This window comes from Mytilus edulis, chromosome 13, assembly GCF_963676685.1.
Source record: "Mytilus edulis chromosome 13, xbMytEdul2.2, whole genome shotgun sequence".
NCBI lineage: Eukaryota > Metazoa > Mollusca > Bivalvia > Mytilida > Mytilidae > Mytilus > Mytilus edulis.
Window position 1 is genome coordinate 16965754 of NC_092356.1, and position 21584 is coordinate 16987337.

Below are 21584 nucleotides of genomic sequence, written 5' to 3' on the forward strand. Positions count from 1 at the left end.
GAAGTTTATCCTTTTGATTTTGCATAGCAAATCATGAAAAAATCTAATTCAGGGTTGAAGAAGTTTATCCTTTTGATTTTGCATAGCAAATCATGAAAAAAATCTAATTCAGGGGTGAAGAAGTTTATCCTTTTGATTTTGCATAGCAAATCATGAAAAAAATCTAATTCAGGGGTGAAGAAGTTTATCCTTTTGATTTTGCATAGCAAATCATAAAAAAATCTAATTCAGGGTTGAAGAAGTTTATTCTTTTGATTTTGCATAGCAAATCATAAAAAAAATCTAATTCAGGGGTGAAGAAGTTTATCCTTTTGATTCTGCATAGCAAATCATGAAAAAAATCTAATTCAGGGGTGGAGAAGTTTATCCTTATTATTTTGCATAGCAAATCATGAAAATGTGTTTTAAACAATAAATAATAAAAAAGTTTTACTTTACATATATTGAGTCAACATTTTTGGGGTCAGTTCTGTGCAATCTAATTTTTGCGTAAAATTTCATTGTAATGTACATAAAACCACAGCAGACTTATTAAAAGATGATTCACATGTCGATTCCATCCTTTCAAGCGGCAGGATTGTTAACTACTCTACGATACAATGATAAAACATTTGTTTTTTTTTATTACTGCCATCACTATTCGATATCGTTTTGTAAGTGATGATGATTTTACCAGAATAACATTATATCATTCTGTAAAAACTGGATTTCTGTGGGTGTAATTTAATTAATTAAATGAATGGTGAAGCATCGAATCTGTTGTTGCATCCTTTGTCTGTAAACAAAAATGAAACTGAAACCTTGTAACGTACGTGTGGGCATGCGTTGACTTAAATAATCATGTGACTGACAATAGTCTGCCAATCGATAAGCGGGATTTTTCGGAATGCTTACAACTTTTTTTCAAAACACATTTACAAGATTATTTGTACAGTGATAAGTAATTCAGTTAGGAAAAGCAATAACTTATGGATTTAATCAAGTAATTGAATTATCGTAAAAATATTCAAAGAAGTTTTGTTTTAAACGGGTTCTGAAATCTTTGAAAATGAGGTGCCTTACGATTTGTCGCGCCCTTTTAGTGAGGATTCTATTTTCCATACATGGAATGATAGCAATTTGGAGGCTCTATATGGTCATTGGACAGATCTGGTGCTGGTACCTTTCTGCTGCATTACTGGGACTTTTTATTGAAACCATAGTAACACTGGTTAAGAAGAGAGGAAAGGAATGGAAATGGTAGGTATTTCGCTTTTTTCAATTTAGAATTCCTTGGAAAGTGACGAGAACATTCAATGGTATGACTTTTTCTCATTGTTGAAGGCCGTTTTTAATTATTACATCCACTTCATTTTGACTTTGGAGGATAGTTGTCTCATAGGCATACCACATCTCCCTATATTTACCAGGATGCAAAATCTTAAATGTCAAAATGATATACATGTAACTCATTGGTGAATCGACGTTGACCTGAAATCGTTTAAACAATGTTCGATTTCCTCCTTGACTTTGAAAAATTAAATCGTCAAAAATGTATTTCCCGTCAATTCATGAAAATTTAAAAAAAAAAAAAGAGACAGAGGATATCAAGATATTAATTCATGGGAACTAATTAGGTTATATGACCTAAATTTGATAGTTTGTGTTTTAAATTATTCTTCATACCGCAAGGTGTATTTGTTAGTGGTATTTGAAGACAAAACAGGACCTTAAAAATATTTTCTGGAAGTGGTTTTTACTTTTTTAGCATTCAAAAAATCTTTTGTTGTTAAACAAATTTATCCGAAACATATTAATATATATTATTATAATTATGAATGCTTTTTTGTATTATTCTAAACGAAGAAAACTCCCGAGAAAATCGCGAACACAATTTGATATTAATTAGCATCATAACTTATGAAAATGATCGAAATATTCATTTTTTTCATGGAAAGTATAAAAGTGGCAATTATCATGAAAAAGATGATTAAGTGTCTCCTTGATAACATCTTTGTAAATTTATCGACAGGTTGAAGGTATTCATATGGACACAAATTGCACCCTTTAAATAACATATTTTTTGTTATTTTACTTTTTAGATACGGTACTGTAAGAATAAAGCTCAATTATTATAAAGTATTGTCATATCTCTTTTAATGTAAAAGACGAGAGGAATAGAAGAAATTGTAGAAATTCTGTTTAAAAAAAGTATATAATAGTCAAAGACCCTAAATTTCATGCAAGACAAAATCGCTCTATCAGCCTTTACCCGAAAGACCTTCTATTCTTTACTTCTGGTGCATTTTTCTGTAGTTCTGTTCCAGTCATCTCTATTCTGTAAATTTTATTTGGACCCTCAGTTGGATTTATAGGTACAGTTTGTATAGATAGAATCTCAACTGTTTTCTTACTAAATGTTCAAAACAAGTCAGCAATTGATTCTGAAAATTGTAAAAAGAAACAACAAAAGTCGGTGAAAGTTGACAATTTCCGTGAATACAAACGCATAATCGGCTGATCAGTGGCATTTAACAGTAATTCATTGCTCGTAATTATGTTTCAATTTGTGTACACCTCATTTCCTTGAAATTATTACATTACCGGTCACATGTAAATATCCAGAATAATAAAATCCTGGCAGTTCTAATAAAATATCGGAATTAAATATGTTGATAGGCCCTTTATATTCCCAAGTATTAACTTTTGGAATAACAATTAGGAGAAAATACTATAAAAACAAATCTTATCAACAATCAAAACGTAAAAAGTAAAACTGATTGTGTAGTTATACTTTGAAAGTTGAATGAAACGCGGAAAACCTTATTAATGAATCGCTGTTTATTTGACTGAGTCATACGATTTCAACCATATTCGGGAAAATTTAATTTAGTATAATTCTTATATGATTTGCATATAAGGGAATACGTTGATGTGATTGGTCGAGAGGACTTCCGGTAGTTGATCTAGACGTCGGTTATTTTTCGATAGACGACGTTGACCGAACTTCTTTTCGTAACCAATGTAAACAAGATGGCGGCGATAATAACACCGACGTATAAAAACTAGAATTTCACTGCACGTTAATCGTTAAATAAAATAATGCATAAACATATTCATTTGAATGATACTAAGAGTTTTTGCAGTTAAATTTTTATCAGAAAGCAAATTTCATTGAGTATATATTTTTGCGCTTACCAAAAAATATATTCATGCGTCAGGCCTATTCGATGACATAAATATACAATTAACGTGTGATAGAGGTAACGATTTTGAAAAATATTCTCTATTTTCAATTTTAAAGAATTATAAGGATTAAACGCCTTTTTAAAGGAATTTATTGGTGTATAAACTGGACCAAGTCACTCACAAACATATCATAAAAGTCCTTCGGACGTTTGTGAGTGAATAGGTCGAGTTTACACACCAATAAATTCCTTTAAAAAGGCGTTTAATCCTATAATAATGTTCATACCGCATGGATATTACTAATCATTAATATTAAAGCTCGTCCTGTACATGCATAAAATATTTGCTACTGGACGTTAAGCAACCATAAATTAATCAATTTTTTCTTTTTTTTTCTTTATGTCTAATAGATTTAAAAATAAAACGTTACCAGGTTACGAAAATGTATGAAAAACAAGAATGACAGACAAAATGTCACATGAACAAACGCGACAACCACTGAATGAAGGAGCCTGACTTTGACATAGTATTCATTTGCATTGTGTATTTGAAAATTGAGTTAAGGAGTTGTACATTTCCAGTAGGGGCATTGGTGTTATTGTTGGCCGAGTGTTCTAAGTAGTTCATTTACAGTATCATTGATATTGCGAGTTCGAACCATGCACATGGGAAGTGAGATCGACTCTGATCTTAATTGACTAGTATTTCCCGGCATTTCGGCTTTCTGCTCTTATATTATAACTATATAATACCAAAATATTGCCTAGAGTGCATAAAGATGCGTCTAGCACCAACGATCAATCAATCATTTTTTAGCTTAGGAAACTAAGAAAATATCATTGTTCCGTTTTCGATGCAACTTCCGCTATTCTAATCATATAGCATCATTACTGCTTTATTTTCACAGTTTGGCACCTTTAAGTAGAATGGGATAAGCATTAATCTTTTTAGCCAATTATTTTCTCGTCTCTTCTCCATTTTTATTACCTTCATATATTTTTTTAGCTGTAAATGTTTGTTTTATTCCTTAGCCTCAACTTAGAGACAGAGACATATATGAAAACCACATCTTAGTGTTAATGATTTCTACAAATGATGCAATAATATGACTGAAATCTGGTTAGAAACTTTCATGGTTATATAAAAGAAAATATTCAACGAATGTAGTGAAGCAAAACTCTTATAATGATAACAGCAAAAACTATGTAATGATTATATTACTTGACAGCTATAAGAAAACATTTAATTTCATGGAGGCTTATTCCAATTTTGTATACATATGTAACAAGGAAGAAGTGTATTGTTATATATTAGGCAATTTTTTTTTATAGATTTTAGTTACGCTAATACTTCATGGATGTCTCATTGTGATTTGATTGATATCTATGTGTTTGCTTAATTTTTAGTGGAAAGTATTGCATGCGGATATTATCAATAAACTAATTAGTTGGCTCCACAAAGCAGGTCGCATTGGATACAAGGACGGTAATCTGTCCTTCCGTATAAAAAAATGGGTTATTCTTGGCACGATTCAAAAATAAAGTGTCCCTTGCAACAGGCTTATAATTTAATATGCTAGACGCGCGTTTCGTCTACTGTATGACTCATCAGTGACGCTCAGATCCCAAATAGAATGAAATTCAAAACAGTGTGGCTGTGGCCATTGATTGACACATTAAATTCATCCATTGACTGGGACAATTTACATGAACGTTTGTCTGTAACGACCACTGTTCACGACGTACCTACGATAGATATTTAAACTGTGGGGTCACCAAAGGTTTCTTAACGCCTTTAATTATAAAACAATTCAATAAATTAATCAGGAATAACCTTTATGTTTTGATTTATATAATTGATATAAATCAAAACATCGTGTTATTTCTGATTAGTTTTTCGAATTACTTTATTAAGGTGTTGAGAACCATGGTGACCCCATAGTTTAAGTGTCTTTAAAAAGTACATAGAGAGCAGTGGTTGTTACATACAAACGTTCACCTAAATTGTCCCAGTCAATGGATGAATTTAATGTGTCAATCAATGGCCACAGCTACACTGTTTTGAATTTCATTCTATGTAGAAAGCCAAACAAGTATAAAGTTGAAGAGCATTGAAGACCCAAAGTTCCAAAAAGTTGTGCCAAATAGGGTAATTTATGCCTGGGATAAGAAAATCCTTAATATTTCGAACAATTCATATGTTTGTAAAAACTGCTAATTAATAAAAAATGACTATATTATTGATATTCGTGTCAACTTTGAAGAGCTGACTACTGGGCTGGTGATACCCCCGGGGACGAAACGCTCACGAGCAGTGGCATCGATCTAGTGGTGTAAATAGTTTCAAAGGTACCAGGCTTATAATTTGATACGCCAGACGATCGTTTTGTCTACATATAACTCACCAGTGACGCTCTGATCCAAAATAGGAAGAAAGCCAAACAAGTATATTAAAGTTGAAGAGAATTCTGGTTCAAAGAGGTACATATCTGAAGTGACAAATAAAATCTTATTGGAGATATACTAGTTAACATTATGCTTATATAAAAAGTCCTTGGAAATTGCAGAATTTGCCATACATCTGAACAAATGGGAGAAACTATTTTCAGAAATAATACGAATGACATTACTTTCGGAACACATATTGATTACTTATAATTGCAATAACTGTAAGCAAAACCAACATGATGCCATTACGGGAACCCCAAGGGATCTGACATCATGACATTACTGTTACTCTATGAATCATTATTCTACCAACATTCATTAATTTCATTACCATAACCGATTAAGGAGGGTCTGGATTTGGGTGAAAAGGGGGAGGGGTATTCAAATCATAATTTTTATTTTGGCATATTATTCTCTTTTCATTTGAGCAACCGTTCTATCCAACACATCTTGCTTTTGCATTTCGCTGTCCCTTTCGTCCAGATAGACAAACTTTGCGTTTCTTTTTTTTATCATCGGCTATATTTTGTATTATAAAAGCTAAATGGTGTGCTTGAAATATTTGCAACTTGACGTTAGACAAGCAACACCTTATCAATAACTATTTTTTATCGTCATGATCTTGTATAAAATATGTGCCACTGGACACCAAGTAAGGAACGATGGTGTTTCACTGTAAAATGGTAATCTCAAATCAAGCATGTTTTAAATGTGACAGCAATCCAAATAAACCAAAAGGCATCGATGACAAGGAGATCGACAAACGGTCTTCAAGGTATTATTTATATACACTCCGCCATAAGTTAGACACTGCCTTATTTCGCTTTATTTTTTCCAAATAAACTTATTTTAAAGAAAAAAGCATGCAATATATTAAAACTGTAAACACTATGTATCATTTGGCTTCTTATCACCAGTACGTTTTTTTTTGGATATGAAAAACAGTGATCTTAAAATATGGGTGGTGCTCAACTTATTGCGGAGTTTATAGATAAATGTGCAAGCAATAATTAAGATGGCTAAAAGTTGTCAATCAAAATCATGTATCTTGCACTGGCTGATTAGATAGACTCCGAACAATCCCTAGCATAACTCTCTAGGGTTTTGATTACCCGACTAACAACATCATTACAATATGATTTTGATTAATCTAACATAAATGAACTCTCTTCCTGTATGATCTTTGACACTTGATTCTACAAATGAGACAACATTATTTAGTTTTTTCTAGTTATTTATTTACGATTCACAAAATGACAAAAACATGATTTAAATTTGTTTATTGAAACTGACATGTAATTAGTTTGATTCGATAACACAGCAGACACACAGGCTATTGTATTTCACTTTTTATTATTTGGAGTCAAAATGTATGTGCATGCAACTTCCGAATCATGGTCGTTGGCTCCCCGAACTTTCCCAAAGTCCTCCGATTGCCGAGTTTGTGAGCTTCGTTCCGTGCTTGGAAGTTAAAATTCTGTAGTTACAATTTTGATATTTTTGGTGTTCACTGTTAGATAGATAGATAGATACTTTATTCTCTAAAAACTAAATACAAGTTTACAGAGAAACATACAATACAATTACAGATATAATAGTTGAGGTAAACAAATACAGTATTACTAAGATATTTCAAAAGTACAAAATTATGATGCATGTTTAGTAACATGTATAATTAACGATTGAACTTACCGTTGTTAATATACTACATGTACATGTACTAACGGGAACAAATAACCGTGCATAGTTTATAGTAAGAAGTGCTGTACCCTTCAATTTCCACCCTATCTTTAACAATGTTCATACCTCAGATAACTTTAAGGAGAATATATGTTGGAAATACAATGATCATGTTTTGAAATTCTATACAAGTTCTTTCTAAATTTCTATTTAAATAATGAATGTATCTAATTACATTTTCTAATTTTTTGAATATCATTTACACTTAAGAGTTGCTCTCAACGTGTCACCATAATGCAGTAATACCGATATTATAAAAGTATGACATTATTTCAAATCTATTGTCCCTATGACACTATGGCTCGCTCGCACAAAACTCCTATGGGATAAAACCCCCTTATTTAGCACTTATTTTAAATAGTCCTACTAATAATGATAAAATTGAGAATGGAAATCGGGAATATGCCAAAGAGACAACAACCCGACCAAATAGAAGAAAACAGCCATCTTTAGACTATCAATGGGTCCTCAACACAGCGAGAAAATTCCGTACCCGGCAGGCTGTAGCTGGTCCTAAATAAAAATGTGTACTTGTTCAGTGAAAATGGACGTCATACTAAACTTCAAAACATATAACTAAACTAATTTAAAAACTAAAAACATGAACATTTTAGATAAGTTTAAAGTTGATGTGACATCAACCATAACTATAAATGTAAATATGGTATGGACGAACGGATGGACATATTTGCAAAGACAAACAGACGGGCACACAAACGAGAAATATGATGCCCACAAAATTTACGTTGTTAGTACATCTCATAATGATAATCATAAGAGAATATATAAACATGGTTGGTATTTGAATATTGATACGAGTTATGATTAAATTAAAAATGTCAACACACTGGATATTTGATTATTGATGTATTGAAAACCTAATGTATTGCCATTTTAGCCAATTATCTGCGTAAAATAAGGTGGTGCCGGTGGGGATACCTAGATCTACAGTTTGAAGTAATTTGAATATATCTGTAAGATTTAAAATTTATGAATCCCTTTGGTTTTGGAAGTGCTCCCAAAGGGAGATGGAACTTGTTCATAACAGTAACAGTAACACAAACAATAGTTTAAGACAACAGTAGTTTACTTACTATAGTTAAAGTCTCGTGAATCGATTGAAAAAATAAACCAAGGTAACAAACATAAACTGAGGGAACCATATGAAGGACCGATAACTGGTGCTCGAAAGGGTAAGCGGTTCCTATGATGCACGAACCGCACGCCATGTCAATCATAAAACCTATAAAATGCATCATATTGCCTTGAAAACAAACTGTAAAATAAAATCACTTGTTTTGATTTTTCAGGTTTTGTCCAAGTGTATTTTTCTACCTTGCTTCTGTTGTACCTGCTATTTGGTTTTTGGAACTACATAATATGCATAAACGGATAGATAAAAGGAACAATTTTAATGCGTCACTTCCGGTTATACAGGATGCAAACTCAACAGACGAAGATCTTACTGTCGATATCAAAGGGGTAAGCATTCATCTCTGATACTCTTTAATAACCTGTAATAGAATCTAATTTACATCTTCCGGTGCTTAAATTTAGATAGATCTAGGAAGATGTGGTGTGAGTGCCAATGAGACAACTCTAAATCCAAATAACAATTTAAAAAACCATTATAGGTCAATGTACGGCCTTCAACACGGAGCCTTGGCTCACACCGAACAACAAGCTATAAAGGGCCCAGAAATTACTAGTGTAAAACCATTCAAACGGGAAAACCAACGGTCTAATCTATATAAAAAAACGAGAAACGAGAAACACGTATAAATTACATAAACAAACGACAACTACTGTACATCAGATTCCTAACTTAGGACAGGTGCAAACATTTGCAGCGGGATTAAACGTTTTAATGGTACCAAACCTTCTCCCCTTTTCTGAAACAATAGCATAACATCACAACATAGAAAAACACATGATAAAGTATCAATTGGCAGGCATAACTCTATAAAAAAACGTAAATTAATACACTATGAACGAATAAATTTGATCTGCGATATCTGAATACAAATGCACAGTTAATAAAATATTAGGGACAAACATTCAAGGCCAAAAAGTAAACAAACAAGTCCAAGCAAAGCCATGGCAAGACACCACTGCGAAATATTTAACCCTTCGAAAATAATCACTTTTGAAAAAAAAACGGTTTTAATAATACAGGTAAATCTTGAAGTTTATACAAATGTAGTAAAAAGAAGTGAAAATTAGCAGATATTCCAAATAATCAAAGCTGGTATATAGACAAGATCCATATAAATATAAAATAACAAAAAAGCATTACTCTAAGGGTCTAGGTGGCCAAGTGGTTTAAGTAGTCGAACTACTGTATCATTAGCCTGTCAACACTAAGTTTGCGAGTTCGAATACTGTACGTGGAAGATACGCTCGAATTTATTGACTAGAATTGTCAGTTTTGATACCAAAGGTCGGTGGTTCTCTCCGAGGATTAGCAACTTTATCCGAATACAAAAAGTGACTGCCACGAAAAACAAAAGTTCTAAAATTATCAAAGGTACCAGGATTATAATTTGAAAGTGGCTTTAAAAGCTAACCAACGAATCAATCAATAAATCAATAAATTCCGAATGATATTAATTTGGGTCTTTTTGTATTGATGGCTGAATCCATTAAAAGGTCTTGTAAGTATTCGATATTTTCCCGTAGCAAATCTGAAATTTCAATAGAATGTATTCAATGATTTTACCGATTCTTTTAATCATATTCCATGAAAATAAACTGCCTATTTGGGTTTTCTGGTAAATAGTTTGAGTCATTTCAAGCTTGAAATAATCGCGTAAAGTGCTACAGGAAAATACCTTTATCTGATATGACTTTGAAACCCCTCCCCTAAAAGAAACAGAAAATTATGAGCTAAATAATGTAGAAAAGGGGAAAGAAAATGGGTTGTGATAGGTTATAAGATAACAGGACTCCATATGGAATCACGAATGCATCCATGTCTGCGAGAATGGTTTTCCAAAAAACAATCCAAACCTTTCACTTGTACGACAGTCGCTTAACATTCCTAAATTAAAGTACAGCAGTCACCATTGTGTTACATGTATAACGTTTACCACTTTAAACAAAGAACTATTTCAAAAAAGAAAAACACAAGGGCATATAGACACTCTATTTTACATAAGCAAAAATGAAAGACATTCATATAAAATAGTCCATAGCACAATAACGCAATGGCGGGATGTATGAATACAGTGATACGCAAAACGTGTATTACCAAAATTGACTAAACAGTAAAGTGAAAAAAAATACAAATGCAAATTACAAGCGGCACTTAAATCAGTATTAATTCATTATTTGTATTTTTAGTGTCCTTTTGTGTCTTACTCAATCATAATAAACAGGAGTTAGATGAAGTATCCACTAGTTAGCCAGCTTAAAACGGTCATTTTGATATAAAAGTAAAATAACGAAAATACCGAGGCAAATGGCTAAATCAAAAATTTCAAACACTTCAAACGAATGGATAACAGCTGTCATATTTGGTACAGACACAACATTAACTTAAAGCTGGTTGTGACAGCTAGCTAAACCTCTCACTTGCATGAGAGTGACATTAAATAAACCGCTTTTTAAAGAATGCGCAATACAATATTATATTATTTTAAGTCGTCTTTCAGCCCATTTTCATTCTAATCGCATGCGCTTAATTCAGCACTGTTTAGACAATTCGCTAGCTATCAATTAAGATCGGTTCAGTCTTTGAACAAACTCTTCAATAGGTTTCATTTACATGCAGAAGAATTGCATTTTTTATTTTGATAATGACTTTATCAGCCAGAATACCAAACGACCCCGCTCTCAAGGTATTACCGCATGGTTACGTGTTTATTATACGAAATACTACCAGGAGAGCATTGAAATACATAATGCAAATTTAAAATTGTGAATTTTAGTGAAGAATGGAATGTTGTGTGAAAATTGTAGATTTACGAAAAAATACTTGACCTCCTCGGCATTTAAAAGGATTTTCACAAAAATACTAAACTCCGAGGAAAATTCAAAACGAAAATCCCTAATTAAATGACAAAATCAAATCTCAAAAACACCAAACGAATGCACAATAACTGTCATATACCCGACTTGTTGTAGGCATTTTATTATGTAGAAAGTTATGGAATAAACCTGATTTTATAGCTAGCTTAACATCTCACTTGTATGACAGTTGCATACAATTTCCATTATATCAACAACGATATGTGAACAAAATAAACAGACAAAATAGGTAAAAATGTCCAAAATAGGTGCACAGCAGTCAACATTGTGTTATTATCTTAATTACCATAAAAACAATCAAATATGTTAACAAACATTTACCATGGTACAATAACACAATAATGTGATGTTTAAGTACAGAGCCAAGTCATATGTAAAAATGAAACACCAAAATGCATTTAGACAAAGCATATTAGCAAAAATGAAAAACAAGAAGCCAAAACTTATCATAGTACAATAACACAATGACTGAAAGTATAAGTACAGAGCAACGTCAAATGGATACAACCAAAAACAGTAAAAGTAATAATCATAAAGACAAGTAAAGGAATAATATAACAGTTATTAAGATGAAAAACAACGTCAGTATCCAGAATCTATACTTCAAGACCATCGTGTATTATTTGTGAAGTTGATACGGAATATTTATCAACAAGGTATTGGTACCTTTCAAAGAATCTTTTTTTTTTAGAAAAAGGACGAGACGTTCTTTAACATACTCCTGGTTCATCAACTTTCTACTCGGACACTTGTGACGTTTCACAAAGTCTGAGTAGTTGCTGTTAACATACTTTTAACACTATAACTGTGTAATGTAATTAGGATGTGTTAATTAAATTAAGCCGTTGATATGTTTACACTATGAAACATTTATACTCGAAAAAATCCGAAATGTTTACGAAATAATTTACTTTCAACAAAATTGCGAAACAAATTGGGCAAACAATACTTGTGTGTATACATTGATGTTGTTTCATAGTATTCGATAGTTTAATTAAAACAATAATGCAGTAGACATGATTCTAAACACTAAAAGTGTCATCAGTTATATAGCGTTCAACTCATCAACTCTGATCTGGGCAGAATGGTCCGATAATAAACTCCCTTGTGTTAATGATGGGAAATATTGATGTCAGAGAAATCATACATTTGCTTTTATTTAATTGAAAGCACGTTACATGAAATCAATTCATTTTATTGACAATTGATGGAATGAATGTTTGATAACGATACTATTTTAACAATGAAAATGTCTTTGGAATGTTGAATAGTATAAATGAATGAACGGAAAATATCACCAGTGTCATTTAAGTACCAATAACGTTCATGTTAAATTTTGAATTTTTAAGCTACTACTTTTTTTCCGAATTTTTAACTTAGTATACTTTTATTGGTTATTTTAGTTTTTTTTTAGCAAATATTTTGAAGTTTTAAGGGGGTTCGCAGGTCTAAATCATTTATATAGGATTTCTCTATATTTTTCTATAAATAAACTTTATCTTAAAAAAATTAAATAAAAAGTGGGGTCACCGTTCATTTTCGCTCACAATCTGCCTTCGAAAGAAGCATACATTTTTGTAAAGGTGTTTTTTTTCTGTTGAAGTAATAGGAGAAATAAAGTTAATATCGAAATAAAAAAAGGAAATTTATTACAGAACTCGCTCAAATTTTACAATAATTTAGTTTAAGTACAGCTTGTATGGAAAGTATATTAAAAAATATAGGTCACCGATGAGTTAAAAAAGATATTTCAATTTTAAAGCTAAAAAATGGCATTTTTCCACCAAAGGGAGATAATTTGGAACTTTTTCAATGATGTATACATTTTAAAAGTCATCTTGGGCCAAGACGAATTGATTGTTTTGAATGATTTTTGTACCATATGATAAAATAACAACTACAAAAGGTAATAAATAAAATTTGTAATGAAAAACAAATGTTTAATTTTTTTCTGAAATTTTTATACCCTCTAGCCTCCTTAACTTACTTTTATTGGTACCGATTCAATATCTCCTTAATTTATCATGCCTATTTTATATAAATTTTATTGTTTTATCAATGCTAGTTTTCAAATCTTTTTGTTTTAAAAGTTTTAAACATGGGCTTTTAAATTTTATTGTTAATACTTATATATTTATATGGAAATATATTGTAAAGCGCTTAGGGTAATTTTAATATTATATAATGCGCTGTTATAAATACTATATAATAATAATAATGTTAGTGTAGCAGTTACCTAGTATACTAAATAGTATAGTTATTTGATTTCCCGACGTTATGCTGCCTTTTAGTAAACCTTCTGCAGTGAAGGAAAACAAATTAAGGCAACAGTAGTATACCGGTGTTCAAAAGTCATTAATCGATTGAGAGGAAAAGAATCTGGCTCAAATATATATTCATTAGCCAGACATACAGCTAAAGTTATATTGGTTAGAAAATCTACTTTTTAGAATTACATAAAGTTTTGTACACAGCAAATATTTATATAATAACTTGGCCAAATCAATGATAGTGTTATTGTAATTTTATAAAATTTATTTTACAAAATAATTACATAATGTGTTCACGGTTAATAGGATATTTAGCAGTAAATGTTGATCAATTATATGGAATAATGACCCTTTCAAAACCCCTGGATCTGAATGATGTGACCTTACAGGCTGACATAACGCTTGATTCAAGTCAGGCAATACAATTACAAACATATGCTATGAAGATCTTTCAAATAAACACAACAGTGGTGTGCAGCTCTTTAGTAGTCCTAAATCGACTATGATAGGAAATCAACAGACCAACAGAAACACTGAACTGCAACAAAAGCAAATGCTTGCATACATAGAAACGGACTATTTGATAACAACTATCATTTTCCCGACTTAGTACAGAACATTTCAAGAAAAAATTGGTGGATTGAACCTGGTTTTATGGCTGGCCAAACATCAGAACACACGGAACAGAAATATATCTATAATACTAAAATTACGAGGTCCAATTTGTCAGCCGTCTTCACGTAAAACGACGAATCAAAGAATTCAACTTTATATATAACTAATATAGTACAAAGGTGTAGATTAAAAATTACACCACTCCAGGCCTATTTGTTTTCCACGTAATTAATATTGCCAATAATTAAGAAGTTCCGGGTCGCGTCCGATACCGATACCAATGGTATATTCACCTGTTACCTATTACCTTATCTGTACGTTCCGCATCTGACAGGCGCACAACCAAACGTTGTATTCAGGATTAATATGCTATATACACGGGTCATAATCACAGGGTTGACACTACTAAATTGTCAAATTGTTACGTATTGTAGTATTTTAATCAGTAAGACTTTCTAAGATAACAATACGAATACTAAAAATCTGTGACTAAACATAAGGCGTATAGGTACAGTTTTCAATTTGTTAGCGGGCATGACGTAAAACAGCGAATCAAAGAATTCAACTTTATTTATAACTCATATAGGACAATGCTGTTGATAAAAAAATACTCCATCCTAGGAGCTTTTGTTTTCTAAATAATTAATATTACCAATAATTGATAAGTTCCAGTTCGACGGGTTCAAACAGAAAGATTTGATAGCAGAGAAAACTGTGTATCTTATAATCGGCATGACTTTATCAGATAACAATACTAATACTAAAATAAGGCTTGCGCAAAGTTATATACTTTAATTCAGTCACGGGCCCGCGATATCACGGGTGTGTTCTAGTATAAATATATGATAAAGTGTAGTACATAACAATATGTAAACTGCAGAATAACAACGGACATCTCCCAAAACCGACAAAACAAAAGCAGAACATATGGAAAATTATATCAAGGCAGACTTATATACAATTTAACATTGTGAGTTGTTCAAGTATGGAACGCCGTAGCTGCCTTATGTGAACATATATCTATTCGGAATTGTTGATACCAACTTCCCAGCCATTTTGTCGAGGAATACAAATATGAATGAATCAAGCACAAAATGTTTCTCTGAAAATTAAAAATAAAACTTAATCAATAAAGGTTGATAATGAGACAACTCTCCACAGGAGATCAAAATGACACATAAATTACCAACTATAGGTCACCGCACGGCCTTCAAAAATTATCAAAGCCCTTACCCCATAGTCGGCTATATAAGGCCCCGAATGTTATACAGACTATTTAAGAAATGATTGATGCAAGCTATACTTTATTGGTTGTTTTAACATGGGTAGGCATTATATTCCTGATTATTTTTGCCCGAGCGATAGTGAGGGCTAAAATAACACGAATACAATGCCTACCCATGTTAAAACAACCAATAAGGTATAGCTTGCATCAATTATTTCGATTCTGATTAGGACAATTAAGGTAATTTTTATGTCCGATGTGTATAAGGGTAAAGCGAATGTATAGGCTCTTCCATGAACCTCCCTTTTTTGTTTGTAAAGATGCAAACAGCTGACACTGTGATTTTTCAGAGGGAGGATTTTTGGAACAGCCAGCATGAACGGTTGTCGTATCGAGGTCAAATATGTCAATTTCGGAATGCAACACATTACAGTCATAATAAATGAATAAGTAACAACATGTGTATCATTTAAGAGTTTGGAAGTGTTTTAAGTTTATGAAATATATTAAATGCATGCTAATTTGATGAAATTCACTATTTTGCTGTAGTCAATATGTACGCATGTGCAGAAAAAAATTATTGGATTTAGAGCAGGGTTTTTGTTTATTCATCAAGCGAAAGAAGCACGTCATATTAGAATTGTCGAGATAACATAAGAGGAATTGAGTTCACCTAAACGATCAGTAAATTGATGTTAACAAGAATGAAAGCATAGTTTATTTGAAAAAAATATGTGTTTTAAATGTTGTGGCTAATTACCAGGTGCATATAAACAGATGTGTAGTACGCAAATTCTGATTACATAACCATGCACAAATTTACGCCACAATCGCGATACAAATGTTTTGTTTTGTTTTCATTTAAAATTTTGCAGACTTTTGCACTGACTAACCCCAGTGTCGGCCAAGGACTCGTTTAATCTTTATTTATTTGTTAAAGTTATGATAATTGCATCTGTTTGTACGAGTTTCATACTTTTCTCTTTTTTTATATGAGATACAACTGTGCATGGTCACAAGGTAGCAATCATCTTATTAATTCACTGTGTGAACTTAATTTATAAAGTTCGAGTTATCGTAGCCGTTTGAACCTTTATAAGGAATGCTCAAAGGTAAACACGGTTACATAAAAACAAAATTTTCATAAAATGTTCGACACAAAGAGTTGGCTAGGGTATAGGATTACGGTCACTCGACAATCGTCATTAAACTTTTATAAAAAAAAATATGATTAAAAGCCATTGGAAGGAATGGATGACACATTTGGTTGCTTATTTGTCAAATCCCGCTTTTTTGTATTTTTTTTACCACTTCCTACTTTTTTCTATCGTTTTTTTCAGATTTATTTTCCCCCATGTATCCCACATCCCAACATTCCCCTCTATTTCATATCCCAAAAGTGTGTCATCCTCTTAGGGCAATCCAAACTGTAATTTGGATTTAACTTAAGCAGAACATTGCCACACCTATTCGTTATGTTGTAACTACAATTCCCTTCCCATTTCACGATTATGACCTACCCAATTAGACTATTTACCGGGTTTGTTATAACAGAAGTAACACGATGGGTGCCACGTGTGAAGCAGGATCTGCTAACCTTTCCGGAGCACCTGAGATCACCTCCAGTTTTTGGTTGGGTTCGTGTTGCTAAGCCTTTAATTGTGTCTTGTGTACTCTTATTTGTCTGTTTGTCTTTTTCTTTGTTAGCCATGACGTTGCAAGTTTATTTTTGATCTATGACTTTGACTGTCCCTCTGGTATCTTTTGCTCCTCGTTTTCAATTACACAATAATTTGACTGAAACATTTTTTCCAATTTTTTTATTTTCAGATCGGCAAAATTACTATTCCTTTCGCAATACCATCTGATTTATGGTTGAAGGTAATTGAACAGTTTCTGTTACTTATGCTCATAATCGGAAGATGGCTACTCCCGAAAGGCGCATTGTCACATGACCAGCTTTCTCAATTACTATTGGTCTATGTCGGAACAGCAGCCGATATTGTAGAATTTTTTGAAGCATTCAACGAGGATAAGGTATGTAATTTGAAAACTTATTTGAATTGATATCGTGTGCGCTCAATTAAAAAACGCAACTGACAATTTGTATTCAATTTAGAGATTATCAAATAATGTACAAGTAGTCTAAATAAAGGCAACAGTAGTATACCGTTATTCGAAAGTCATAATTGATTGAGAGGAAACCAATTTTGGTTACATACTAAAACCCAAGGAAACTCATTAACTATAAGAGGAAAACAACAAAACAACAGAACACTGAATTGCAACAAAAAACACATACATAGAAACAAACTATTAAATAATAACTGCCATATTCCTGACTTGGTACAGGACATTTTAAGAAAGAAATGACGTGTCATCCTCTCAGGGAAGATCAAACTGTAATCAGGATGGAGAGTTATCTCATTGGCACTCATACCATATATTTGTATATCTATCTATGAATTAAAAAGGAGTGATGAAAGGAAGGATTTTTCTTGAAAGATTGTATGTTGGATATCAACATAAATTTTGCCTAATATCAGACTAACCACGGACCATCAAAAAGTTGTTTCTTTTAACGTAATGAGAGCATTGCTATCTATTCCGGATGGACGTATCAACCCATCCGACAAAGCCGACCTGACGTCTGTTTTTAACAATGACATTACGAATGTAAGAAGACTATGATGCCTTATTTCTATACCTATGCCAACCATTCTAATGCCCCAGTTACTTGTCAATGTAGGCTTTTTTGTTGTCTGTACGTTTGTTCGTACTAATCATAAGTGGCTTTCATTCTAATACGTTTTTTGTCAGCTTAATATTTTGAGAGAAAAACACAATGCCTTTTACTACCAAACACAGATCGAGATCAAATTTGTGTGGCGTCCCTTTCACCGTTCTTGAGTTACGTTTCTTTTTTAAATAAAAAAAATCTTTGTTTGTCATTTCTGCACTCTTAATCTAATTTTACCTTTACCAAATGTTCTGAAACTTGTACCCTATGCTTATTACTAAATGAGGATGAACAAATCCAGTTTTTACTTCGGTGGCGTCACTTTTATGATGTATGTTCAAGTTATGTTCCTGTATAATTGGAAAAGAAAAAAAAATGACGTTTCATCACTTTAACTTTACTTTGCCTCACCCAAATATTATATTCTTAAATCCAATGTTTATTACCACTAAACATATATTAAGTTCGATTCTGAGTGTCATTTAAATCACCGTTCTGATGTTATATGCCCTTGTATTTATTGAAAAAGATGCCACATTTGCTGTGTACGCACTATATTGTATTGACCCTTTGCACAAAATTAGTAATAAGGGTGATTTTTATATTTGTTTTACTTTTTTTACAGGTAAAATTTAACCCAATGCTTTGTTATATTGTACTTGGTATTTGGACATCCAGTTTGATGCAATTTACACTTGTTCTCACAGCAACGAGAGCTAGACGAGACCATGCTGGCGCACCAAATGCCATTCAGTTGCATGATCCCGATTCGGCATGCTGTAATCCGGAAATTTACGGAATATTGATTTCCATATTTATGCAAGATTGCCCATTCTTAGTAGTACGTTTATTACTCATATTCAAATATCAAGTTGTCAGTTACACAAATATGTTTTTTACATCTAAGAACTCATTAGTCATCATTTTACTTTTATATCGAGTTGTTGTCGTCCATTGTGAAACACACAATAAGAAGAGAAACGTCAAAGGTAGTCCGATGGTTCCAAGATGCAGACCTGTTGACGGATTTGTTGAATACGAAACTAAGAACGGTAGAGTGAATCTGAAACCATGTCAAAGTACCCCGGATGTATATGTTTGCAAAACAAATGATAGTTTACAACGCTATAAAACTTTAAAACGGATTGGGAAAAGTGATCCCCAAATGATTAAAAGCAAATCCAAATGATGAAAAGGATTGTTTTTTAAATATAAAAATATCTGAAAACTGTTTCTGATAAGCATTCCTTATTTGAATAAATATTTGTAAGTTCCTGGTGCAGGCGGTATAATGGTTTGGCTTACGACAGCAACACATATGGTGATTCGGGTTTGCAGAAAAGACCAGCTAAAGCGGTGGAAGTGTGTGTTCAATATAATTATGGTCAATGAGATCATGTGCATATATGTATAACTACAACTTGTGAATGGCGCAAAATTTTTCATTAACATATATATAATATCTTTTGACATAAATATTCTTATTACAGTAGATAGGTTGTTAAGTGAGGATCTGACTGGGATTGTCAGGAGAGAGAATAATGGGCCAAATCTACATAAAACTGAACCAAAACAAATATAAAGAATGGCAAAAAATAGGACAAAATAATAACGGAAAGAGAATAACGTGATTCTAAAATGAAAAGAATTATCTGAGAGAATAATGGACGCAATATATTTAAAGAATAGATAAGAATGACATAGAAAAGTAAAGAATATAGAAATAAAGTACACCCTTCTAAACCCCTCTTACGTGTTTGTTGAATGAAAGTTTGTTTTTGTAAAGTATATATATATATGTATACAAGTATGCTTGTAGTAAAATGTATCGAGTGTAAATGAGAAAAGGGGCCTGCAATCTGAGTGTATTCCTTAGTATTTTGTTTATTTTCTCTATTCTGTATATGTTAGCCCTCCATTTTTCTCTATCTTTATTTTTTTGCCCTGTATTCCACATTTTGATCGAGGCCCTCATCGTTTTCATTTTCATAATGAATGACTTCAGGGAAATTTCACCATAAACAATGACCAATATGTAATGTAATTTTCATATATATTATAATGCTTGTATTATTGAACTAACACCAGTATTTTTTAATGTTTGTTAAAATTCTTAATCTAATGCTGTAAATATTGAAGTTCATTAACAGCAATGATATCAATAACAGATCATAAGAAAGTTTCCTTAAATATACGTATTAATATTTACATGTGTACCTTGTTGTGATCCATGGTTATGTACATACATTGTATTGGTATTAAATCTGTATTTAAAAAAAAAGAAGATTGTTTGATTAATCATAACAGTCTTTGTTTAACATTTGTCATTTCGGGGCCTATTATATTTGACTATGCGGTATACTTTTTGCTTAATGTTGTTTATTTCTATGTTAGTTGGTCTCATTTGAAGAGTTGTTTCAAGTGATCAGTTACTGTATGCTGGAGTTTCTTAGTGACAGCATATTTGGGGAGTATTGAGATAGACGTTTTCAACAAATGGTCGAATTGCTGTTAGGTGTTAACCAAGGCTCCGTGTTGAAGGTCGTACCTTGACCTATAATGATTTACTTTTGTAAATTGTTTCTTGGATGGAGAGTTGTCTCAGTAGCACTCATACCACATCTTCCTATATCTTTTATGGAAACAAACTGTGCACCGCTCCTTGCCGCCCTCTCCTAATTTTCAAATGAATCGGATTCATATGATGTAGCTCTATACTTATATATATATTATGTTAATTTATTGTACTATAAATTTTAATTTAAAATTTTGTACTCTTTTCATTCATTTTTGCTAATGTGCTTTGTCTATATGCCTTTTTGTGCTTCTTTAAAAACAGGATAAAAACATCAAGATTCCCATCATTCCTGATCGAATTCGATAATTGAAGAAATAACAAAAAGTAAAATCACAAAAATACTGAACTCCAAGGAAAATTCAAAACGGAAAATCCCTAATGAAATGACAAAAATAAAAGCTCAAACACATCAAACAAATGGATGTCAACTGTCAATATCCTGAACCATTTGTTTTAAAAATTAACTGAATGTGGTTGCATGCTGACCATTTATTTGGTATCTATATTACAGATGATCACTCAAACGCTCAACTGCTATAAACAACTTACAGTATATGTTACTTTTATCTTTATTCATGACTTTTACGATTCACAATGTGTATGTAGGTGTAATACCGCCAAAACATTGTAATAATACCGTCACGTCACGTCCGGTATCATTCGAAAATAGTCGAAAACTAAATTGCGATGAATTTAACAGTTGTTGAAAATTAATCTTGCATTTCAGTACAGAAAAGGTAAATTCTGCTTTTTTAAGATAGAATAAGAGTGA

The 21584-nt window shown here is 32.1% G+C and overlaps 1 protein-coding gene across 1 annotated transcript; it reads left to right on the forward strand.

Annotated features, from left to right (window-relative positions):
- The first annotated feature begins 948 nt into the window (after positions 1-948).
- Positions 949-19602, forward strand: LOC139501694 (transmembrane protein 26-like). The gene is made up of 4 exons (XM_071290841.1): positions 949-1239; positions 8666-8837; positions 17325-17531; positions 18860-19602. The coding sequence occupies exons 1-4, from the start codon at positions 1049-1051 to the stop codon at positions 19421-19423; spliced, it is 1134 nt and encodes a 377-aa protein (XP_071146942.1). The 5' UTR covers positions 949-1048; the 3' UTR covers positions 19424-19602.
- Positions 19603-21584: the final 1982 nt, after the last annotated feature.